General features: G+C 35.7%; 2 protein-coding genes across 2 annotated transcripts in view; both read left to right on the top strand.

Annotated features, from left to right (window-relative positions):
• The first annotated feature begins 376 nt into the window (after positions 1–376).
• The window catches only part of LOC135077056 (cadherin-87A), a 76,032-nt gene continuing 49,244 nt past the window's right edge, over positions 377–27,164 (top strand). Inside the window, exon 1 of the mRNA XM_063971652.1 lies at positions 377–684. The gene's annotated coding sequence lies outside the window, so the exon portion shown is untranslated. The remainder of the gene's footprint in view (positions 685–27,164) is intronic.
• LOC135076607 (putative nuclease HARBI1) lies at positions 18,220–19,944 on the top strand. The gene is made up of 5 exons (XM_063971037.1): positions 18,220–18,713; positions 18,784–19,065; positions 19,220–19,607; positions 19,688–19,821; positions 19,911–19,944. The coding sequence occupies exons 1-4, from the start codon at positions 18,459–18,461 to the stop codon at positions 19,816–19,818; spliced, it is 1,056 nt and encodes a 351-aa protein (XP_063827107.1). The 5' UTR covers positions 18,220–18,458; the 3' UTR covers positions 19,819–19,821; positions 19,911–19,944.

Raw genomic sequence — 27,164 nt, 5'->3', positions numbered from 1 at the left:
TAACGCAAGTGCTTTTAAGTTGGGTACTTTAATATCAGATGCGCTTTAATTGAAAGCTTCCTTGGAAAATACTTGCTACTTTACAAAAAAATCATGATACGCCATCTAGCGCATAATTTGAACACTGTATTGACATTATCTGACGCGCTGCAAGCGCCATCTATCGTCAACTTGATGCGCCAACAACGCCTATCAATAAGATCAGATTGCGTTAGTTCCCCGTTTTGCCGCTTTCACCGATGTCGCTAGCTGAGACAGCTGCATTCGCAATCACGGAGCTTCCTTTCTCTGTCACTCGCCCCAAGACTGCTGTGCAAGAAAGAGACGGTTGAATGGTGTCATTGTAACTTAAGGTAAACATGTAAGTTGTCAGTTGTGAACTACATTCCACCGTGGCGGGTTATGTTAGCAATACTTCCGAATAAGTTTACTGTTATCGAAATACTGTAATAAATTATCAAAGTGAGAATAATGATGTTGTGCGTGATCAGTTATACTGTGTGTTTATAATTCTCAAATAAGTGTACAGTGATTTCTGTGATGTAGCAAAGAAGCAAGAGTAACGGTATTGTTTAGTGTCGTGAACTTTTGTGAATTCGAAGTTACATGGTTACACCTATGTGGAAGCCAGTTTGTGAATAAGAAGAACAGGATGCCATACTTATTTTAGAAATAAAATCAACGGTGTGTACTTTTTTTCGCCTTATAAAATTAAATAACCAACTAATAAAGCTGTTGAATTTGTTTTTACTTTTACTGGCCTAAAGCTTACATTACTAACAAGCCTAACGGTTGCTTAAGCATGCTTCTTGTCCAAATCCGAAGTAGGTATCGATGGATAAATGCGAGACGCGAACGGCCTTGAAGTAAAGGTCCGCTTGCCATTCCCTCCCTGCCTAGGCTACACGTCAGTCTGTCTGTGTCAAGCTGGCTCTGTGACTCATTTTTGGGGTGAAAATGTCAATTGATAGAAAACAGACCTATATCAGAAGTACTCCGGAACTATTTAGATAATAGTAAGTGCCTAATTAAATGTTTTACAGCTAAGTAAGAAATACAAGTGGTAATTACATTAAAGCGGAAATATGAGGGTCAAAAGCTACAAAACTATGGATGACATTGTAACCTATTCTTATTCAATTCAAACCAATTGGAAAATAATCCATATAAATGGCCATTTTTTTGTAACTTATAAAACTGTTTGTAGTATTTTCGAAGGGCTGTAGATTTTGTAAATATCAATTTCATGTTGCTGAAACTTTCAACTATACTCGTACAAACCAATATGTAATATTTCAAGTCGTTTGGTATTCTCGTGTGGTGTCTTCTAATACGGATGTTACTGTAATACTTTTGGACAACCAAACCCATTGTGTCTTCGATGAATACAGGTGTTTTGTACCAACTTTCTCTCGCGGGATGACTGAAAACACTTCCTTGACGTTACGAAATGACCGCATGTTCGACTCCGTGGCGAGGCAAAGCACGTTATGACTATTGCAAAAACGAATTGGGTTGCAAAAACCTAGAAAATTGGTCACAGAGATAATAAATCGAAGGCAACAAGATTATTGTGGTTAATTGGACACAAAATTCAATCAAGTGCGAAAATTACAGTAGGTAACAATTGTAATGATCGTTGAAACATAATCGTAACGAACGATGAAATTATTGACTAAAATAAAAATAAATTGGAATACATCAATATTAGCTAATATGTTGTAAGAGACTGTATAATAATCTGAGTTAATTATACTTGATTTATGAGTTCGTTATCGCTAACGAATGCATCATCAAATAAAACTAGGTATTAATATACATTTAATAGGTAGTCATCATCTCAGCCAAATTAATACAACTGGAACACGTTATCAGCTTTTTTTCATCCATATACTGCCAGAATTCTGGAGGAGTAGATATTCCCATTGAATAAAAACAAATCATCAATTAAAATTCGAAACCATCGCTAAAAACTGTCTGTGAAAGCATGCAAAAACAAATCAACAATATTGAGTCTTATTTGTTTAAAAGTGACCTTACTGACACTAGAACAAATCTTTGAAGCCGCGACTAAAGTGACCCCTTTTACCGATAGGTATTTGAACTGAGTACCCCCTCTGTCAATTGAAATCTGCACTTTAAGGACTAAAATTTAGTCAAAGTTTTTGTGTTCATCTAAATATAAAAAGGAGAAACTGACTGACTGACATATCAACGCACAGCCTAAACGGCTAAACTTAGGCACTTGAAATTTGGAAGGGACGTTGCTTAGGTACCGTAGAGGTGCACTAAGAAAGGAATTCCCGAAATTCCCACGGGAACGGGAATTACCGGGAAAAAACATTTGTCCGAAAAAATCTAAACCGCGTAAGATAGATGAAGGGGGTAAAATGGGATCCACGCGTACGAAGTCGCGGGCGGCCGCTGGTTTAGTCGCTAAATGAACAGAAAAATGCCTTCTTTCGTTCTGTATTTGAACGAAAACAGTTCCAAAACGCATTGACTTATTAAAAACAGGTAATCTATTGCAAGATTCTTTTAGCATGCGGACCGGTTTCATTAACTGACACGTAACGAAACGCTGCAGCGATTCTGTTGGCTTTATAATGTAGATGTTATGTTGGCTACATGATTGAAAACGGTTGTTAATTTCTCGGGCTTTTAAGTTTCAAAATAGCTTAGTTTACAACCTGAAAAGTGGCTTGTAGAAATGTTCTATAATGTTACATTAAGTTACAAGAATATTTACAGTCTCATCAAGTAAATATAACTGAACTATATCTTTACCTGCTGATACTAGAATCGAAACAGATGCCTGTTAATCTACATAATATACTTATAATAAATCTGTAGAGAGGTCAATTCTTTACATGAAATATATTTTCAAAATAACTATCAGGGTGATTAGTGATCGATACTGATGCCAAAAATGCAACCAGTAAAATTTTTGTCTGTCTGTCTGTATGTTCCTTATAGAAACAAAAACTACTCGACGGATTTTAACGAAACTTGGTACAATTATTATTATTCTTCATACTCCTGGGCAGGTTATGGTATACTTAGGAATTCCCACGGGAACGGGAATTAGCAGGAAAATCCTTTTGTATGAAAAATCTAAACCGCTGAAGTTAGACGCTTGAAATTTGGCATGCCTTACCTTAGTAAACTTAAAGCTTAGTTACAATAGGATTGCAAAATTCCCACGGGAACGGGAGTTAGCGGGAAAAAACATTTGTATGAAAAAATCTAAACCGCGATACGAAGTCGCGGGCGGCCGCTAGTTATAAAATAAAACTATAGTAGGTATTACCACAGAATACATAATAGTAGCAACAGAAATTGCACTCCTTTGTGTAGCATCAGATGCCGACATTTTAACGGTAATAATAATAATGCAAAACATCCAACACACATGGTGCATTCGAAATCGCACCTTACTACTACGCTCACAAGAGCGAATTTTTTTTGTGTTGAGAATTGATCTACGTCACCGCTCAAGCGTCAGGGTTGTATGAGCAAAGTAAAATAAATAAAAACTCAATTTTAAGAAGCATTTATTGTATTTACGATTAGAAAACTTTAATCTAGTGGAGTTTGTATAATCGTACCATCTCTAAAGTACCTATTAATAAACTTCAGTGTTGCGATAATTCGAAATTAAACAAACAGTTTTAAAAGGTGTAGTGTCGGAAAATAGACACGGTGAAGTAAAGTTAATGTTTTTATTAGCTAAAATAATTTTTTTGCTATAGTTTTTTGTCATAAGTATTTCAAAATAATTTATTATTTAAAAAGTGTAGTTTTTTTTTTATTATTTAAATCACTACAGTTAATTATTATTCGTAAATATTACAATTTTTCATTAAAGAAGAATAACAGTGCTGTTGGAACAATAAACCTTGATTGCGACTATGATCGACCGAGCGTGTATAGATACGCGTATGCAAACAGGCGCGTGGCGGCCCGGACTGATTTGCAACTTGAAGTTGTCGCGCGCTGTAGGTAATTATCTCGGCCGGCATAGGCGAGTGACGGAGGCCTGGTATTACTTTTGCTCTTAGACATTGGAAACTTAATCGTAAACGTAAAAGTAACTAACTTGTTCCTTTAAGCACAAAATAAATATATTTAAACTCAGGATAATATTGTGTAATGAGTGGGTTTTTGTCCTATAACTTACTAGCTCATAGAAGAATTACAATAAAAGGGACACACATACCTGCTTGATTATGATGTCAACATTTCCTTCCTGTTTTTTTATCAGTATCAGTATCAGTAAAGCAATACGGGAAATCGCCTATCACATTGAAAACACCTGATCTAATCTGGGAAAACAACTTTCCTAAGGTTTACGTTAAGTTGTTACTCAATTGAGATACAGAAGCTACGACTTTTGATCGACAATTTTTGAAATACATTTGTTGAGTTGTTTATTGCAGTTGTTAACATTCTTCCACGTCCGATGTTAATCTTGAGATTATTATCATAGGCGTAGATAATTGCTACGAGTATAAATCATATTCAGTTGGATAAATCTGAACATTGAAATGTCTAATTCATAATCGACACTTTTATTCGAAAAAGTAAAAAGAAATGCAACTTTGCAATCCGTTCCTATAGTCCTGCTTTGCACTGAAGGGAAGTCGAACCGTAACTTCGAACTTCTCCTATGTTCTTCTAAATAACAGTCTAAGTTTCCCCTGGGACAAACTTGATCTTGGTTGGAGTTTTCTTGGCGGTCAAGCTGTGGATGCTGACTACACAGGATCAGGATATCATTCGGGCATAAAGACTGGCAGCCTGTCTTCAAATTAAAGTTTTCAAATATTACTGACGTTAAAAAATTAGGAGTATTTAGTTAAGTAGGGGAGACCGAGGGGAGTTGTGTGTGACATTGTCGTTTTTAATTTTGGAACTTATTAACTTCTAGCGAGCTTTTGTTAACAAATGTTAACAAATACTCGCTAATGTGAGCTCGCTGATAGTTTTTTTCAAATATCGACCGACATTGTCACAACTCTTCTCGGTCTCCTCTATCCTCTATGTCAATAATTGTTATTTTTGCGTTGGAAACACCAACCATGAAAATTACACCCCTTTCCTAGTCCCTATTGCAAAAAATATGGTCTGAAGTACAAATACGAAAGGGTCACTGTTGACCTGCATCTATATTCATTATTGCACGCGTGGATTGCTTCGAACTGTGCAGTATTGTGAGAACGTACTCATATTAATTAAAACAATCCATTATTATTCCTTAAGAAGCCGTGGGAGTTATCAAGGTCGATGTCGTTGCTATTACTTATGTTAATGTAAATAGGTAATTAATTGCATGTATTAAATGTATGTAAAGTCTGCAACATAAGGATTAATAATCTCTACGGTGTTTTTGAGAGGTGGGTCATTAAATTATTTATTAATTTGGTCAATAGTTGGATCGGGGTATTGATCAGTATGGAGATGTATGAAAGTGCGCACATTACACCGATTTGTTCATACAAATTAGAATCGGGCCCAACTATTGGCCAACTAAAAGTCGGTGGTCTGGGCCTAGGCTCAGTAAGTATTTAAACGATTCTTTATATGAGTTTTTAGAGTTTTTATAGCAATGTTATTTATAGTAGATGCAATAATAATAAACTGCATAATCAAAACGCAATGAACAGGAATTGAATGTAAAAATATCGACATCAGTGAAATGTGAACACATTCAATCCAGAAATACCAGTTTAATAATGTCATTGCCTAATATTAAGTATTGTTAATTAAGTAGGTACTACAGCTGCCGGAACCAAATTCATTTTGTAAATTAATTTGTCAAACAAAGTAAGAAATAGTTATTTGATGAAATCGGTTTTTATAAAAATTTGGTATAATTAAACACCCAAAGAAGAAGAGCCTGGATGCGGGCAGCGCAGGACCGTGCATTGTGGAAATCCTTGGAGGAGGCCTTTGTCCAGCAGTGGACGTCATTTGGCTGAAACGAACGTGCCAGAAGAAATAGTTTTCCAGTCAGTTTTCAGTCAAAAAAGCTGCCTCAGATGGAATTCAAATTGATGAAATTCGCCTGTCAGAGATCTGTGTTACAGCGACAATGATCCTTTCTTTAATAACTGGACAAGATACTTCAAATAGTGACAAACAAGTTTTCTGAACTGCAAAACTTCAGTAAAATTAGAAAATTAACATGTGTAAAGTAGTTTTCTATTCATAAAAGTCACAAATACTTAGCAACAACTCCAGCAGAAATAGACGAAGAAGGATCGCACATAATACACGAGCTATTTAGCTCGTTTAAGTGCTTAAATACACAGAAGAGCCAGCAGCTTTGAATGTAATTTTGATGGGAGATTTGCCCTCTTATTCTTTAACCTTAAATAGTATCCATCTTTTAATTATGCCTTGTATATTTATTTAATTAACAAGTCATTACAGTCACATTCTGCAAAAAACTATACAAACTATTATTTGTATACTTAAGTAGGTACACAACATTTCAGTTATGACTTCACTATCTCTACATAGTACAAAACAAAGTCGCTTTTCTGTCTGTCTGTCCCTATGCATGCTTTAATCATTAAAACTACGCAACGGATTTTGATGCGTTTTTTTAATAGATAGAGTTAAGTTAAGTTAAGTTTAATTCAAGAGGAATGTTTATATGTATGTATACTTAGCATTCGTACGAAGTCGGACGGGTCGTTAGCTTCAGGTATAAATCAACCTGAAAGTTCGAGCTTTGAAAGCCTCTCAGGGCTTTTTGACAAGCCTTTACGCAACTGGCCTATCAATAAATAAAGAAACCCCACTGACTTCTACTACTCTAGTCAGCAAAATGATGATCCGGTGGGCAGTAAAAGTGACGACCACTCGAACGAACAATACAAAGCCAACGGGCCGTGCGCTAACAAAAGACAGACGACAAAAACAGTGAAATTCTATTAAAATGGAACAACTTCTCTTTTAGGGATTGGCTTGTTACGTCATGTTTTTGGACAAGTTTGCTTTTTACAATACATAAGACAAAATTATGGTTCTTGACAGGTGGAATGGTTCTTCAGCATGCGGTCTCCACTCTAGACATAAATAAGAATAAATACGTAAAACAGTATTATGTAATCTTATACTTACTGGTTACATCCATTATCAGGCTCAGCCCGCGGTTTTACCTGTGGATTGAGTCCACTAAAGAAAAACGGGACTATTCCCACCTCTCGTTCCCACCACTGCAACTCCTGTATAGCCAGGAACTACAAGCTTGACCGCCACAAAAACCCAACCAATAAAGGTCAAGTTTGTCCACTAAAGAAAGCCTATGTACCTACTCTTACCTAGCTAAATCACGGGTCCTGTATCAAGGATATTTTGTTACCACGTATAAAAAACAGTTGCTTTTATGATGACCACGTGGAGTTTAAAATCTCCAAATAAAAACATGCATCTTCACAAAAACATTTTATTACGTTATAAGAGATCGCAAATTACGTAACTCAACAACCGTAACAGAAATGTCGTTAAGGCAGCCCCAGACAAAATTAAAAGTTGCTTCCTATGAAGAATTTAAATCACATCTCCGTGCAAGGAAATACGACATTCTTAACAGAACCCTGATACGGTTGTTTGAAGTAGATCTTGTAGGAAAAGGAAAGGTTTACAATGCAAATAAGACTTAACACCTTTGGGATTACGAGGAATATGATGTTAGATATTGTTTACTTAAAACCGTTAACAGTAACGATAGAGTCGTGGGAATCATAATGATATTAAATTTTCTTGGAATGTAAACACGAGTTTTATCTATTGCAGCATAATATATTTTGTTACATTAGTTTGCAAAATCTTAAAAAAATGTGTCTAAAGTAGGTTTTTCATCGAGTCTTGTTCAACGTATGGAAATGAATGTCCAGTGTAGGTAATTGACCAAAGTAGGTAGTGGTGGGTAACTAACCATACGAGACCTCGATTGGTAGGTAATATTATTGCAAGCCTCAAATTAAAATTGTTTATTACTTTGTATAGTTCTTGCAATTCACGAAGGCACAAAATATAACAGAAGACAAACTCCATACTAAACGCGCTCGAGCCACGCACACATAGACACCGCTCTAGCAAGACTGTCTTGGACGAATGCGAGCGCGACGTGGCGCGAGCGCGACAGACGTTCGCCACACGTTCGCCGTGGTTCGCTTGAGTCACGCGCCGGTCAACCGCCTGTGATATTACACTCAGCGGCACGGAATTTGGCCCAAGCCTAAACACCCAGATATGAGGCCAAATAGGTGTTGTATACCTAAGTTTCGTGTGACATGTTAACAGAACATTTGTTTTTGTTAATTTAAGGGGCTAGATTAATAAAAAAATGCGTCTGTTTAACTTTTTTGACTCTAGAAACGCGCTTCGTTGTTGGAGCGTAAAGAGTACGGGTAAGTTTAATATCGATATTAAATGTTGTAAGGGTTTGGCGTTTTGATTTTTATTTTTAAATTAATCTTAGGGTTATTCTCGTTTCCATAATTTGAGAATAATGCCCATTATTCCAGTTCAAGTTGCTCAATTAGTGTTGCTTAGAAGTCAAGGGCGTATGCAGCGGGAGATGGCTGAAACTTTCAATTTATTGCGTACAAACTTAAGATACACGTTAAAAAGGCTTGACCAGACCGCCTTTTACACAAGAAGACCAAGAAGTGGGGAATTAAGGTGTATGTAAGCGCGCGATGACCCGATTATCGTGCTTGCAATATCAAGAAATCGGGTTCTCACTACGTTTGAGATATGCCAGTGTTTACAAACAGCAAGCCTAGTGAATGTCAGTGAGCACACAATAAGAAGAAGGATGGAGGATCATAACCTGCATACTCGAAGACCAGCTCGAGGACCAGAACTTCTCCGATACCTTCACGAAGTCCGACTTACGTTTTCTAAAGAACAAGCAAATTGGACGTTAGACTAATGGAGTAAACTCTTTACGAAAACTGTATGTTTGCGTAGTAACTCTTCTCCGCACCTTCTCTATACACTTCCACGGCCGTCTGGAGCTCTTAAGGTGACTCTGCAATCATCGATCCATAGAACTTTACTCCATTAGCCTTGCGTCCATTTTGCATGTTCTCTAGAAAACGTAAGTCGCACTTCGTGAAGGTATCGGAGAAGTTCTGGTCCTCAAGCTGGTCTTCGAGTATGCAGGTTATGATCCTCCATCCTTCTTCTTATTGTGTGCTCACTGACATTCACTAGGCTTGCTGTTTGTAAACGCTGGCGTATCTCAAACGTAGTGAGAACCCGATTTCTTGATATTGCAAGCACGATAATCGGTCATCGCGCGCTGACATACTCCTTAATTCCCCACTTCTTGGTCTTCTTGTGTAAAAGGCGATCTGGTCATGCCTTTTTAACGTGTGTCTTAAGTTTTTACGCAATAAATTGAAAGTTTCAGCCATCTCCCGCTGCATACGCCCTTGACTTCTAAGCAACACTATTTGAGCAACTTGAACTGGAATAATGGGCATTATTCTCAAATTATGGAAACGAGAATAACCCTAAGATTAATTTAAAAACAAAAAACAAAACGCCAAACCCTTACAACATGTAATATCGAATTTAAACTTACCCGTACTCTTTACGCTCCAACAACGAAATGCATTTCTAGAGTCAAAAAAGTTAAACAGACGCATTTTTTTATTAATCTAGCCTCTTAAATTAACAAAAACAAATGTTCTGTTAACATGTCATACGAAACTTAGGTATACAACACCTATTTGGCCTCATATCTGGGTGTTTAGGCTTGGGCCAAATTCCGTGCCGCTGAGTGTATTTTGTTTTGCGAAATTGACGAAAATGAGTGAACACAAAAAGGCGTATTATAATTATTCGGTATTTGGTTGCTTAAACTCATCATTAAATACCGAATTTTCATTTTTTAAATTACCAGTTGATTCGGGGAGGTAAGTAAGTTATTTATTTGAATTTCAATTGAAATTGAAAGCCAACTCAATTATTAGGAATATCGAATTGTTTTAGAGAGGTTTTATGAATTATTGGATAACTAGCTTTTGCCCGCGGCTTCACCCGCGTGAAATTCAGTTTGTCACAGATCGTCATAAATTATAGCCTATATGTTATTCTGGGTTATAAACAATAATACTGTAAAGTTACATCAAAATCCGTTCAGTAGTTTTTGCGTGAAAGAGCAACAAACATCCAGACATCCAAACTTTCGCATTTATAATATTAGTTGGATAATAGTGTCAACCACTTAACTAAATACTACTTCCTTCTCGTGTATTTGTTTGCAAACTATTACTATGATAACGTACTAAATATAAATAAGTATACGTGGATATCTGTTAGTCTTTCTTGCATAGTATTAAGAGTAACATTTTTCTATCATAACGAAATAAACGCAACACATGACAAGACAACCCTAGCGCGACGGCCGAGCGTGCGAGCGAGAGAGGTATGCAAAGCGAGGTACATACATGAGTTTACCTTCTGTTATATTTTGTGACGAAGGCGAGTGAGCTTTACTTGTGTGTGTGTACGTGTACATGCACATGATAGAGTAATATTTATGAAAACTTTTGATAAACGAATAATACCTAGCGAGCCACCACACATGTAAAGCTCACTCGCCTTCGTGAATTGCAACAACTACTCCTAATAGGCCATTTTAGAGCACTTATAACACGTCTTAAATGTAGTTAGGGACAACTAAAGTTCCTGATGTAGGTAAGTGCTTCTTCTATAATAGTAAATGTCTCAATTTGATCTTCGGTGACTTCTTATAGCCACAATGTAGCTTGTTTTATTAAATTCACACAGACACGAAGGTTGTTGTGTTGTTCCAAGCAGGTAACCTGGTTCACAGTATTGTTCCAACACGCGTCTCTCCCCGATAAGCTGCTAGCTGAAGTGACATTTAAAGGTGTTAATATCTTTTTACCTTGCATTCAATTTGTAAGACTGAATTAAAAAATCGAAGGCAATATTATCAAAATCTTATCAGAAGATCCTTGTAAAATGGAAGAAGAAATGGAAACATATTAAAGCAAATACAAGAAGTCTGACGTATCAACAAGTGTATCTAATAATAAATTAAAGAAGTGGTCCTAAAATCCTACTTTCTAATATTATAAATGCAAAAGTTTGTGTAGATGTCTGGATTTTGATGAAACTTTACAGTATGACTAACTGAATTTCTATTAAAGCCGCGAGCAAAAGCTAGTATAAATCTAAAAATATCAAAGCTAAAAGGCAGTTTGCACGAAAATACGTCACTCTGGTAGAACTTTAGCGAAATTGACGTGAACGTATCCGTCGCTTTTTTGGGACAACCCACCACCACCCATGGCCATGCCAACCTTGCGGTTATAACTGGCCGAATCGCGGGAGATGCGCGCGGAACTGCGTCTGCCGTAGCAGGTTGCAGCTTTTTTTTTTTTTTTTGCTTTTTTGGGACAAACTGACTCATTCAACTTTTTCGAAGCAACCAAAGTTCACAACGAGGAAAGGCTCTCATGTTCTGCTGACCATTACACGACAGCCCCCGGTAATGACCGGCTGACCTCCCGTTAGCATTACCGTACAGTTACGCGATCGCCGTCACTCGGCCGGCTCAGATACGCCCCGATTGAGGCGTATCTACAATTGTTAGGTTTACGGCAAAAGTCGTTAGTGCAGCGTACATTACAGAAAATAAAGAAAGAAACACTGCTTAATTGCTTAACTGCCCAAAAACATCAGAAACACAGATCAAATGTGTGTAGAGCTTGTTTGTCCAAAATGAACATTCAGCATGACTGTGTCATGCTCTAGGGTAGGATCTAAAACATAGCACAGGTATTCTGTAGCAGCCACTAACAGCATGTTTTAACTGTTTGAAAATACTCCAGATACATTGAACCTCAAGAAAATAGTTGAAAGGTCAGCGAATGAATAAAACGGGAGATCATGCCTTCTGGTGCCCTTTAAATTTACTGCCGTTGACTGAAACATCTCATTCACGGCATATCTACTTACTTTTTTCCGTAGCGTAGGTTTCCATCCTATGTTCGTTTTTTCTTACAAAAGAAAAATGAAAGACCTAAATGTTAAAAATTCTTGCCCTTCAGTTACCTAGTTCTATACGCCTTGTAATGTTTGCTATACTATTAGCAACAAAGAAGTAACGTAATTTTGCAGGAACTTTTGATTTTCTTCTGATATAATAATAAACTCGTTCGTTCGTTTATTGACGATTTTCTATTGTACGAATATACAGTTGATGATAGATAGTTTGTAACTGATAGCTCTTTATTATTGTTCAGTGAACATTTTACGGCTGATGATAATGATGATGATGCTTGAATTTCAAACAAAATACCTTCTTTAATGGCAAACCCAAATCTACGCAAGGAAATTACAGATAAGCTAACATATTATTATTTTCTTGCACTTCTCGCCGACAATCTTTTCTACATTTGAGGACAAGCGTAATAATTTGTGAGTAAATTTCGAGAAATAAGCGACTAACTGTCAATGATTAAGTATGCAGAGTACCTACATTCCCGCGCGTACGCAATTACTAATTTGTGAGGTCTCAGTGATAGGTGATAGCGAGTACGGCTGGAGTCTTTGTTTACTTTGCAATCTACAGGGTGGAATTTTGTAATGCCACCTGGAGGGAAAGTACCCTTAATACTGCAGATAGAAAATTTTGCTGAAAGAAAACATTCCTTTATTTTTGAAAAGAAAGAGAACTGCATTCATAGATTTTCGAAAAAAATTCGAAAATTCACTACCATACCATACAATTTTCTGTACATACTTAAAATAATGTAAGATTTTATGGATTTCCTTTCATTTGATTTATCAAGTTTGTTAGAGAGATTTCATCCTTATACTTGACCCTAACGATCGATGCAATAAAAATACAGAGTGTAATTTTTAACAGATTTTAGTTGGTTCGATTCCCGGGTATGGCAAGCTAATTTTTAGAAATCATTGAATGCACTTCTATTTCTTTTCAAAAATAAAGGAATGTTTTCTTTGAGAAATTTTTTCTATCTACAATATTAAGAGTACTTTCCCTCCAGGTGGCATTACAAAATTCCACCCTGTATACTTCTATACTAATATTATAAATACGAAAGTAACTTTGTCTGTCTGTCTGTTTCGCTTTCACGCCTAAACCACTGAACCGATTTTGGTGAAATTTGGCATAGATAGTTTGAGTCCCGGGAATGGACATAGTATAGTTTTTATCCCGGTTTTTGAAACAGGGACACGCGCGATAATGTTTTTCTGTGACAGACAAAATTCCACGCGGGTGAAGCCTCGGGCGGAAAGCTAGATTCTAAATAAATAATGTCTCATAATATTTTCCATTAAGCACTATTTCGATAGAATTAGAATCTCCTTCTTATTTCTTATGTAAGCTAATGAAACTTCAGGGAGCACCATTCCAGGGTCAAATAATAACTCAAATGTATCTCTAGAAAGAAGAAGAAGAAAGAAAGAAATGACTTTTTTTGGCAACTTAGTTATTATTTTTTTGTGTATGTCTATGTTGCCTGAATTTGTTGTTGCCAAAATAAAGTTATTTTCTTTCTTTCTAACTCAAATGTATCTCTGATTTTCTTTGTTATTATGTTCACAGTTAGTGTTCATTCATTTTTGATGAAACTACAGAGCTCTACATTTTGATTAATCTAATTGAGCATGAGTTAAATAATCTTATTATACACCCAAAAAAACTGACTCGGGAGAACCCTCAAGTAGATTCTCACTAATATCACAAATTTTATTTTTGATCAGTCCTATAATATTTAATGGTGCAGATAAACTAAGCCCCCATTTTTAAAAAGTAGTGCTCAAAAGTATAGTTTGCAGCGTTTTTTAGATTGGTTTTGGCCTAGAATTTATGTGATCCAGACTTGTCTCAATCTAGTACCTCACCCTAAAACGAATAACCTTATACAAAGTTACTTTTATTACCTCAATAATTAGCAAAAACAGCCTATTCTCACGGCGCAAGATCTACCACTGCTGATGTAACGGCGCCTGCGCAACGCCATTGTTCTCTGCCTTATTTCTAATAGCCTTACTTGCCTAATTGTGCGACATACTACACGATTGGGTAAAATTTAGTCCGAAAGAGTTGTGAGGCAAAAAGTACGAATGCAATGTTGATTTAGTACTTTGCAATGTTGATTTAGTACTTTTATTTGTGTATTGTTTCGATATCAAGTGTGCTTAGCAGAAAAAGTAACATAAATGACACCATAATTGCGTAATCGCTTCAGATTTTTTGTACAGTCAGTGTCAAATACATAGTTTGTGACACGTCTTTGTTACAATGGAAATAAGAATGTACTGTCAACTTTTCAACCACTTTGGGTGTCACGAACTATTTGATACTGACTGTACGTAAGTAGTTACTTCGCTCAATGACGCAAATAAGACTGAAATCTTTTCTTTCTTTCTTTAAAATAAAAATAACTGCATAATGTGAATATTATTGGCTAGTACTAGTAAAAGACCATGCTAGAAATTTCAGCAACGTAACTATTTCTTATCGTCATTTTAGCTGAAAGAACACGTTCGCATAATATTAGATTACACAAGTAGCATTATATCACGCAGTTGGTTGCACCGCGTTGATAACGTTAATAAAATGCTTGAAAAAGTAATGGAAAATATTGGGTGTTTGACACAAACTGCAAGTTTATCTTTTTGGAAACTAGATGGCACTATTTTGATTTAGATTGCGGTGGTAAAGTATTTTTAAAAACTTTCATATTTAGCTTGCCAAGAGGGGGGATTACTAGTAATTTTTAGTAGTTCATCATCATCATCATTTCAGCCATAGGACGTCCACTGCTGAACATAGGCCTCCCCAAATGATTTCCATGTTGATCGATTGGTAGCGGCCAGCGTCCAGCGCCTTCCTGTTACCTTTATGATGTCGGTCCACCTTGTTTGTAAGTAGTAGTTACAAATTGCTAATATTATTTAAAAAAAAATAGTGTGTCAGTCTCTCCATGTAGCTGGAGTCATTGAAAAATACGCTGATTATCTTCTGCATAATACTTTTAAAATCCGTTTTGCATCACTTCGAAACAAGTTTTGAAAATTCCAATCGTAAGTAATAATTGGAATCAAACGCGTTTCGTGGAAGGTCGACGAAGTCATTGGAGAGTGATATGAGTCACCTTCAGACGAGTTCGGCTTTTATAAACAATTAAGACAAATTATTTGATTAATTAACAAACCATTTCTGCTAGCGACTTCATCCGAGTGCGTTTTGGTTTTTGATGCATCACGCCACCAAAAACAGTTTATTTCCTAAATAATATGAATTTTCTTTTCTTAACTTGAGAAATTATGAAACCAAAATACACTAAAAAAAAATTATGACATCAAAGCTTTTATGCGCAAAAACATAATACATACATATAAGTACTTAAACTAACAAATTGATTTTCTTCAGCATTCACTTGGTTTCTCTCTATGAATTCCTATGTATTTCAATCAAATTATGGTTTTTATAGCTTGCAAACTTAGATACATTATCTTCGACTCGTTTTTTTTGTAAGTTTTATGACCGATTAAAATTCCTTTTAAACCCCGTATAGTGTGACTAAAGAACTAAGTTTGTTACAAACAATTCTACTTTTTTACCTACTTCAAAAAAAGGAGGAGATTGTATTTAAAGCTTACTCGGACAAGGTAAAGCACTTTTAAAGTGCACGCTAATTTTACTTCAAATTCAATTGTATTCACAATCTGATTACCGCGTAAATAAATAAAATTATTCGGCATTGTTTTATTTATATTATTAAAGTTAAAGCACACGCTTGTTACGTCAGTTACGTTCAATGACAGAGTTAATTGGGCTCTAAACTCTAATTAACAATTAGTCAACCATTAATGTTGAAGTTATAATGCGATAATAATTGGTTATTTACTTAATAGTTTTATTGAGAGTTAGCAATGAAGTTGTTTTAAACTATTACTTTGATAAAAGTTGTAAATCCCATCCCAACTAATATTATAAATGCGAAAGTAACTCTGTCTGTCTGTCTGTCTGTTACGCTTTCCCGCTTAAACCTCGCAACCGATTTTGATGAAATTTGGCATAGAGATAGTTTGAGTCCCGGGAAAGAACATAGGATAGTTTTTATCCCGGTTTTTGAAACAGGGACGCGCGCGATAAAGTTTTTCTGTGACAGACAAAATTCCACGCGGGCGAAGCCGCGGGCGGAAAGCTAGTACATAATATTTACTTTAATTAATACCACGGTAAGAATATGGTAGATTTTGGCGGACTTAAACTACATTATGAAATAGCGAAGTAATCACGATATTGATACCCTATACTTGTAAAAATTATACAAATTGTAATTTATGTATGTGTAATTTATGTTCTTTGTCAGTTTTGCGGTGCCCCTACGGGCTGTCATAATATTATGTGCAAGGTACTTAAATTGTATTTTACCACCTGTATTTACCACATGACAAACAATTAAACAAATAAATATGTAGAGACTCTCCTTTGTTTAGAAGAGCTCGTATTTTTTTCTAAATCACCGATGATTCGAAGCTTTTCCTTGTTGCAAAAAGGCCAACGTAAACCTCATCTTCAGCCTATTAATAGTGATCCACTGCTGGGTATTCTTAGACCTCCCCCAATACTCACCATTTTACCTTGTCTTCGGCTTGTCACATCAAATTTTTGTCAGCGACTTTTCGCAATTCGTCACCTAGCTGGATAATAATAGTTAATTGCACAAACTTGGTTAATACCATCCACATAGGTAATTATGATTACAAAAGGTGTCATTAAATTGTAATTGCTAGTATATCAAAGAGTACATCTGAAAGTTCCCAAATCTAGGGTCCCTGTATCTTAGAAAACCAGTAGATACTGGACTATACCCACCTCTCGTTCCCGCTGCAACTCCTGTGTAGCCAGGATCTACAGCTTGACCGCCAATAAAAACCGAACCGTGACGGTCAAGTTTGTTCCCGGGGGAAAGTTAAACTGTCATTGAACCCATAACATTTTTTTTATCAGAAGAACACTCGTATGTTCTTTTCATATTATGAGCAGTAGATAAATAGGTAACTAGATATAACGCCATAGGTTTAATTGGCATTAATGAGTATTTCCACTCTAATCACACTTCAGGTCATCGGTCACGTATAATTGATGATCGGCCATTTGCAGCTAATCGTGTCAAGGTCCTCATTGTATTTCAACAGTCGATTACGTTGGAACGTTGACATAATTAGTTTCCAATCCTGTACTGTTAGGCGTGGTCTTATTTAATAAGAGTTGCAGCTTTAAACAATTATTATTAATCAATTTAAAAACTAAATCTCATTAAGACGTAAGTTTAAAAAATCTATGAAATGAACTCTTTAACTTCCTAATTGTAGCTTCTCATATATATTACAATCATTTCCAGTTAGCGTCTCGATACACACTGTACAATAATATAAAGGTACTTACAGGGTAGGTAGGTTTAAGGGTCAATAATGGTAGAATAGGACCAAACAAACACCCCATACCCATCGATGACTTAAAAGGAAACTAAGGGACCACCCTCAGATCATATTTGAGGGACCACCGAACGTCAGACCTTCATAACCCGTCTGGCCAGGCTAAATTTCCTCCTTCCTCCTTCTATGCCTTTGGTAAGATCTTAGAGAGGTTTGTGTGCTTTTAATGTCAGACAAGTTGCCCTGACGACGATGATGTTCATATTAGATGTAGTTATTTTGAAACAATTGAGGCATTATTTTGCATTGTTTATATTTTTTAAACGTTTGTAAACAATGGTACCCAACCTCCTAGTCTGTTTTAACTGCGTTTATTTTTAAAAGGACCCTGACAAAATACAAAAACTTAACCGTCTCATACAATTTAAGGCACTTTAAAACCGTCATCATAACATTAAGCTGAGGGACGGTAACGAAAAACTAAACAGTAAAATAAATAGTGATGTCATATTGTATTTATATCGATGTTGTCGATATCGATACCTATTAGCCCCATAGTGAAATAACACCAAGGCCCAAATTAAGCAGACTTTCTACTAAAAATACGGATAAACAAACATACATGTCATCTCGTAATATTACTTACATACAAAATAAATGTAATAACTTACTCTCAGCGGAAATTAACAATCACAGGTGCCGTTATACACCAACGGTCTTATTCATAATCATTTTTCACATTTTATCAAATGCTTATTAGAGGTTTATAAAACGTTTGATAAAAATTGTTATTCATAATCGTCATTTAGCGCTAAAATCCTCTTATAACTGTGTGATAAGTTATCGAGAGCTCGGGCCTTGTTTAAAGCTCTAATAAACCTATTTTAACCTAACTTTTATAAATGTCATTTCATATGAATGTCACTTCGTTGGTTTATTTATTCAAAATATCCTTGCTGTGATCCTTGCTTGTGAAAATGAATGCTATAAATGCAATTGTGCATTTAGCCAATAATGCCGACCCAGCGCGACGTAGAAAGCTCTACCGCCAACGAAGCAACCCATTCGATTTGCGGGACCTAAATTTTAAAATAAAATATAGGTTCAATAAGGACACAGTGCGCACCATCATAGATTTGGTGGAAGATGATCTGGTTCAGAGCGCTAGAGGTGGTGGCACGTGTCCTGAACTGCAAGTTTTAGTGGCCATAAGATGTTGGGGACGTCGTGAGGTAAGCACAAAAAAGTGTTTTATTTTATCCCTTTGTCGTGGCTGCTATAATTATTTTCATACATTTTCAGGTACAAGATGATGCTGGTGACCTCCATGGCCTAAGTCAGCCGACAGTGAGCCGGATATGCGCCAGAGTCGCGCATGCAATCGCGAATAAGGCAAATTCCTTCATCAAAATGCCTATCACTATAGGAGAGCAGGAAAGAATTAGTGCCAAATTTAGAGCAATTAAAAATTTTCCTGGGGTGATAGGAGCCATAGATTGCACCCACATTAAAATTAAAAAAACCGGAGGTGACATGGCCCAGTACTATATTAATAGAAAAGGCTATTATTCCCTGAATGTTCAGGTAAAATATATTTTGATTTTATACAGTTTACAACAGAGAAAGATTTGTTTTAATAATGTCTATAATTTTTACTTTGTATGATCTAAATTTTAGCAACATTCAACACTATATTATTGGATGGATTACCTACAGGATACTGTTTTTTTTATTTTAGGTTGTCTGTGATGCTGACCTCAAAATAATGGATATAGTGGCTAGATGGCGAGGCAGTACACATGACAGTCGAATTTTTATGGAGAGCAATATAAAACAACGATTTGAGGATAGGCAGTTTAGAGGACGCCTTATTGGCGATTCGGGCTACCCTCTTCTGCCATATCTATTTACACCTATTTTAAGGCCTAGTCGTCCAGAAGAAGAAGCATACAATAATGCTCACATCTCAACTAGGAACACTGTTGAAAGGTGTTTTGGGGTGTGGAAGCAGCGGTTCCAATGCCTACTCCATGGCTTACCAGTAAGCCTCCAAAATGGAAAAGCTGTGATCATAGCATTGGCTGTATTACATAATATAGCCATTGATATGAATGACACATTGTTAGGTAAATGTTATCAATTTGACTGTACATAAGGAATACAAATCTTTATGACAAAATGTTGACAAATTCATAATATTTTTCAGAACAACATATGGAGCAGGTCCCTGTAACTCCGCAACTTTCGACGGAGAACAGTGTTCACGACAACCGACCTTCATTGTTGAGGCGTAGGTCGCAGTTGATACTACAAAATTTTATAAATCAACATTTTTGAATGGTACTAAAATACATTTTGATAAATTCCAACGATTTACTTTTATGTAATGTCATTTGAGTTCATGAAAATGTTGTATTTTAATTTTTCAGATACTGTTCCTGGCATCTTAATGAAAATAAAAAGAATATTTGATTGAAAAATACCTGTATTTCAATTTTCAGTCCAATTTGTTACTATCACAAAAACAAAACCTGTAGTTTTCTTTAAAAAAGCAATTATTCTGCAAAAATTCAAAACAAATTACTTTATATCACTAATTTAAGTACAATTAGTTTCAACAAACTTACTTATTAAAAATCACAGTTCAATTCTTTAAAACAAAGAAATTGCTTAAGTATAAACGTTTCTATTCGGAGGTTATCAACCTTCTACATTTAAAACAAAATAACCATAATTTACACTATTATTATAAAGGCGAATGTTTGTGACTAGGCATATGTGTATTTACTTTATATCACTAATTTAAGTACAATTATTAAACTTACTTACTAAAAATCACAGTTCAATTCTTATAAACAAATAAATTGCTAAAACAGATAGATTATATAGTCTCGAATAACATATAGGCTTCTTTTTATCCTGGAAAAATGCACAGATCCTGTAGGTTACAGAAATAGTAGTCTACGCAGGCGGAGTCGTGGGCAACAGCTAGTTAATAGTAATCTCAAACTCTTATTAAGTTATGACTAGTAAACATATTCATAGCCGTCTAAATATATTGCAGAAACACAATCAAAATGCGGATTGGAACTGCATAAAATACAAATTAAAAACAAACAGAAGTAAGGGAGGAACTAACTTATTATTTAGAATCTGTTAGTACTTGAAAAACTTTAACATCAAAAGACTTATTATTCTTTATTAATGTGAGTGTAATATTTAAGTTTTTCCTGTAATAATTGATGCTCAAGATCCAAGTTTCTCCCTTTCTTCCGTTCGTTTTCCATTTGAACTTCATGCAGTTCAATCCGGCATTTTGATTCTGTTTCTGCAATTTCGGAAATCCTAACTTTGCTTAAATCAATTAAGCCTTCTTTGTTTAACAGTTTCCTTTTTTTTTTGATTGCTGGTGCTTTAAAATTAGGTTTTGCTTTATTTTCTTTTGCCTCTACTTTTTTATTTTCTTTATCTTCCAATATGCCTCTAGTAGTACAAGCATGTGTATCTTCTATTTCTTCATCAAGTACCACCAATTCATATTGGATTTCTTCATTATTTATCAATTCCTGATCTTGCGTATTTTGAGTTGATTCCTCCTCTTGAATGTTAATTAATTCACTTTTATTTGAGTCCGAGTCAAATCTGTTAACATCGACTACAAATTCATTGGGCAACCAAGATGCTATATCATCAGCCCTATCGTCAGGCACTGATAATGGTGGACCACCGCCAGTTTTAATTTGAGCCTGCCTAGCAATGGTCTTGTCTTTCTTCGCACTGATTTTTATGAGGCTCCATTGCGATTTTAACTGGGTAATGGAGCGGTTCATACCAGCGCACATTGAATTAAACCTGAAAAAGAAATGACAGGATTTTGAATTACAGGTAAAGGCAAAATTTTATATTGAAGGCAGAAATCAAAAGATGTACCAACGTTGTTTGTAAATCAGCCCAAGCCGCAACCTTCCGTTTATTCGTGTTAGTGTCTGTATTTTTATTTTCGATTGCATTTACTCTTTCTTTCACCAACTCTTTCAGCAAATACTGAAAAGCAAACACTAGGCGTCAAACATAAATAAAACCATGCTACAAAAATTAGTAGGCACTTTATCAGGCTAAAAATAAGTACTACCTTATCTTCCTCCAACCAGTTTTCTGATCGTTGCCTTTTAGGCGGTCTGTTCTCCTTCGTCATGGACATAATTAGTATCCGATGTAACTAGCCGGGTCGTCGTAAGAGCTTATTGCAGAGTACAGGGTAAGAGGTACAGAATCCAGAACATACAATCCCAAGTTTTATAAAAGTTTGATAAAACTTGGGAGTTGATCGAAAAAACCGAAAACTTTATTAAATTTTCGTGCCAAATGTCAATGTCAGTAAGTAAAACGTCACAGCTGCCAATTTTTTGTTTTTTTTTTCTGCGATTTGTCTATGATTTTACATGGTCCATCAAGTTAAATCACCAAAAAAGCTGTTTTCGTTCATTCTTTTTGTATAGTCTGTGGAAAGAAAATATTAAACTCTGTTTTAGCTATCCAAAGGTTTATAAACGATTATGAATAACGTTTTTTATCAGAGGTTTATAAGAGTGTTTTAAGCCTATCAAACGTTTTAGCTAATGTAGGTTTTAAACCTATATTAGCATTTTATTATGAATAAGACCGCAAATGACTTAGACCGATGTTGATGACGAAGTTTCCGGAACAATATCTAACTAAAATAAAAAAAACCGCCTACTACGGGTACATTTGTGATCAACCTATCATTAAGATTAAATTGGCCTCCGTAAACTTTTATTTATAGCATAAGTTATTATTGATTTAGCTCTGAAACTTAATGTAGGAAACTGTATTTATTTTCATTTATACTAAGATAACTTAATGTAGGAAACTGTATTTATTTTCATTTACGAGTATACTATATCCTACTTATAATATTATGAATGCGAAAGTTTGGATGTCTGGATGTATGGATGTTTGTTACTCTTTCACGCGCAAAACTATTGAACGGATTTTGTTGAAACTTCACAGTATTATTGTTTATAACCCAAATTAACTTATTGGCTATAATTTATGATGATATGTGACAAACTAAAATTCACGCGGGTGAAGCCGCGGGCAAAAGCTAGTTTAACAATAATGCTAAATGTTAATTTTATCGATAAACGATTAATTGACATATAATATCTACATCACTAGACCTAAGACAATGGATTCACGGCGCATTACAAAGTAAGCCGTGAGATTCTGTTTCATAATTTGTTTCTCGGCCATTTATACAATTCCACGGTAATTAGGATTCCAGTCTCGCTAACATTTTTGCATGCGAATCATTATCGATTTAGCATTCGTTTTGCAATAGCATAAATACTACAATATGTATGTTCTTATGGACATTGAAGTTTTTCATCTTTTTAGGTGGTCAAACCACCTTCCTCTCAACTTGAAATTTCATGAAACTACTTTTGCTCGTAAGTATAGTTACGAGCAAAAGTATGGAATCATGTGTCCGAGCGGTCTTAAGAACTGAATGACTATGTATTATAATATGTATCTATGGTATCAATTTAAAGTTTATAATACCACCTTTAAAATGGTGCCATTTTTATTGATCTTCTATTAGTCATTTAGTTCTTATGATCGCTCGGAATAAATAGGGTGATTCCATATTTTTGCTCGCGAGTGTATTAACATTTCAGTAAAACACAGAGAAAAGAAAACCTATCTATTAGTCTCTACAAATCCTACAACACGATTTGTTTTATCAAACGAGTAAATTAACAGTCGATAATAATGACAAAATCAAGATGCTTCTTGAATGTAGCTCGAGTGTTATTTTTTCTACATCACTAAAAAGATTCGATCATGACATCATGGTTCAATGTAGCATACTCCCATTTGGGGTCTGTCAAGTAACTATGATGTAGGATGAAGCACGACAAATATACTTATATTGATAACTTACGCATTTAGATATTTAATTATACAGGTTGTCCCAAAATTAGCACGTCACACTGACACTGGAGGTAGCTGAGTCTAAGACGCATCGAATAACCTTAATATGTCCGTAGAAAAGTTTCATAAGTTTTAAGATACCTATAACCAATTTTATTTATTCATGTCCATAGAAAAGTTTGATGAGTTTTGAAATACGATTCATAATAGTTATTTCTAAAAATTTACTTAATACTCATATACTTGTTGGATGCGTCTTAACCCTACACTGCATTCAGTCCCATATATGGGACAACCAATATAATTGATGCTTTTTCTGATTTGAGCCAAGTAGCGGCATCTATCATCACGTAAAGAAAGTGACAACAACCAAAGGCATCCATTTATTGCATTCGTTGAAATTAGATGGCCGCACTATCTCGCTCAGTCAGTCATTCAATTGAAAATTTTGAACTTCACCCACGCGCCGTGCGTATTCATTTTGAAAATTTAATAAATAATAGTTGTTTATGAAATGCAACAGTGGAAAAATTGTTTTTATGTCGAAATATCAATGAACTAAACAAATGTAAGTATATTTTTTTAATTTGGCCGTGTTTCGATACTAAATTTTTACAATTACTGTGTGTTCCCGATGTGTCACTTCATGCAGTGATGATCCAATTTTAGATATGTACACTAATGGTATGATGTTGATTTTTCGTACATAGTAAATAAGCAAACCTCATCCAGCGCTCAAATCCAAAATTATTTGACCATACCATTAGGCAATGAAGATGAACAAGACTCCTCAGGCCGAAAGTGACGATGACATTGCCTCAATTAGATCTACCCTCAACAAATTTTCTGAAATGTTTAGCAATAGGTACGGATGACGAAAAGCAATTTGTTTCACCGAACAGGTATGAATACGCTGCCCCATCAGGGTCCTATGCTGCAGCAGCATAATATACCAAATCCTAGTGGTTCAATCTTGCTGTTCCCTACATCCAGATTCGTGAAGCAGTTGGCTTCACGTACACGTCAATCAACAGTTGTATCTTCCGCTTCTGCTGCACCACAAGACCCTGCTCCTACACCTGCTGTTTCCGTCTCCAGAATAAAGGAAAATGTCATCTGGAAAAAAGATTACCATCCAATAAACCTTGAGTTTTGTGGGCAAACCGATCTAGAGTCAGAAGTTGAAACTCCTTTGCAATATTTCTTCTAATTATTCGCCATTGATAAGAAATACCATGTCAGTAACCCAGTTTGAAAAATTCAGCAATATCTACACTTCAATGATACCACTCGGCCACCAGCAGGTACTGCTGGATACGATCGTCTCCATAACTCGGACATCTATTAGAGACCCTCAAAAATGTCAAGCTATACCCAAAAGAGAAGCATTGTCAGTGGGTGAGCATATGTGCGCTACTAAGGCCTTGTAACATGCTGCGCCAATATCTACCTAATAAGCCTCATAAATGGGGGTAATCCTTGATAACTAATACACATACCCAGTATTGATTACGCTTTAATTTAGGTAGGTCATTGCATGCAGTGCCACATATGGAACAAAATAAAAAAATCATTTTTCTCTATAACTATTAGTTTATTTTTATTTTACCTGTACTTCCCGTGTTCTAGACCACAAATATGATCTAATAAGATTTTTTATTCTAAAAACAAAAAAATCATGCAGTGTAGGGTTAAGCTCATTTACCTCTGGTGTCAGTGTGACGTGCAAATTTTGGGACACCCTGTATGTACCTAAGTAACAACTTTAGTTTATCTTATTCCTACCAAACTACCTAAATAAATAGTCAATTTCCACAGTTGCGGAGTTGTATCAAGTCGTGAGGTCTCTCCATTGACCTCTTAATTAACCTGACGATAATTGCAGCCATTTGTAAATGACCATTACTAATGGCTAACTGCGTTAACATGTCCTAGGTGATGTTTAGGTGTCCTAGGTTTTAAATAGAACTAATCTACACTAGTCTATACTAATATTATAAATACGAAAGTAACTTTGTCTGTCTGTCTGTCTCTCTTTCACGCCTAAACCACTGAACCGATTTTGATGAAATTTGGCATAGAGATAGTTTGAGTCCCGGGAAAGGACATAGGATAGTTTTTATCCCGGTTTTTGAAACAGGGACGCGCGCTATAAAGTTTTTCTGTGGCAGACAAAATTCCACGCGGGCGAAGCCGCGGGCGGAAAGCTAGTCTAAATATTATAACTCAAAGGTTACTGACTGACTGACTGACATAGTGATCTATCAACGCACAGCCCAAACCACTGGATGGATAGGGCTGAAATTTGGCATGCAGGTAGATGTTATGACGTAGGAATCCGCTAAGAAAGGATTTTACGAAACTCCACCCCTTAGGGGGTAAAACGGGATCCACGCGTACGAAGTCGCGGGCGGCCGCTAGTGAATTATATTGAGTGATGTTAACACCTTTTACTGGATCTTGTTTAGGTATGTATGAAATATAAATTTAATAATGCTCAATACGAATTCTCGTTATCATTTCAATAGTTAATTCAGTTATTATTGATTAATTGATTTAATTCTACCAATTTGTTATTGTTTGCAATACTTATTACATAATAAGGAAAATACATTATGTTTTATCGATGATCAATACTTATTGTCTTCCTGTTTTCCCTAACCCTTTTTCCTATTATTTGGGGTCGGCATTATTTATTCTGAGGCGTACCAATACATATTGTTATGAAGTTAAATTAACGTTAATTTGTTTTACAATAAACAACCAATATTAACCTATCTGTAGCTGAGTGGCCTGAACCAGTCATCTCGCGCGAAAAGTCAGGCTTCGAGTCCCGTCTGAAGCAGAGTTTTGTCTTGCAAAAAATCATGTCGTCTCTCTCTTAGGCCCAGAACACACGGTGAAACGCAACTGCAACGAAACTGCAACTTCTAGTTACTTTTGAGTTGCATCTAAGTTTCTGCCATAGAATCCGTTGAGAGACCACACATGACGCGACCATTTCAAACCGATTTCAAACTGGTCGCGTCATTTGTGGTCTCTCAACGGAACTCAAAAGTAACTAGAAGAACAGTTGCAGTTTCGTTGCAATTGCGTTTCACCGTGTGTTGTGGGCCTTACTGTGATGCACTAGGTACATTTATTTAAAAAAGAATTATAAAGATTTCACTTTAGCAAACACAAAATAGACCTCGGCGACAACGCGCTTTTTAATCGAACCTTGAACCGTCCGACCTTGCGGGAGCACAGATTAACCTATCAAGTGTAGGGGGCACTTATTGAGTCGTGTTCAACTATCGTTTAGGTATTTTGCAATAGCTGCTCGGTCCACAAATACTTGACTATAAGTAGATTCCAATTTGTATGAACCTAAATAAATTAGCAATCCCTTTCTTATTAATGTTACAGACGACAGCACGTCAAGTTAAATATCGTGGTTCTTATCTAGTTGTAATAAATGCTATTTTGCGATAAAAATGTAGCTGGTTGATATTGTGCTGTCGCCCTTACCGATACATTGTCCGAGGTAGTTTGGTTTTGAATTTAAAAAGTGTTGCAGCCTCCTTGGCCGCGCGACACTGGCCACCAAGAAACTTAATTTTTACTCGACGACCAATTTGATATTCTTTTGTTTTTCTCTCGTCTTGAATTTGTAATTTAATTAGATTTTAGATTTTAATTGTAAACAATATATTATTATTAACGATTTTAACTATTATTAAGCCGTA

This window comes from Ostrinia nubilalis, chromosome 12 (assembly GCF_963855985.1).
Source record: "Ostrinia nubilalis chromosome 12, ilOstNubi1.1, whole genome shotgun sequence".
In the NCBI taxonomy this organism is placed as follows: domain Eukaryota; kingdom Metazoa; phylum Arthropoda; class Insecta; order Lepidoptera; family Crambidae; genus Ostrinia; species Ostrinia nubilalis.
Note: the sequence above shows the minus strand (reverse complement) of the source record. Positions and strands in the feature narration are given on the sequence as shown.

Bases quoted from the DNA above. Each gene is read 5' to 3' on its own strand.
- LOC135076607 (XM_063971037.1), top strand. From the start codon at position 18,459: ATGAATGCTATAAATGCAATTGTGCATTTAGCCAATAATGCCGACCCA. The intron at 18,714-18,783 runs GTAAGCACAAAA...ATACATTTTCAG, and splicing joins GATGTTGGGGACGTCGTGAG to GTACAAGATGATGCTGGTGA. The intron at 19,066-19,219 runs GTAAAATATATT...TTTTTATTTTAG, and splicing joins ATTATTCCCTGAATGTTCAG to GTTGTCTGTGATGCTGACCT.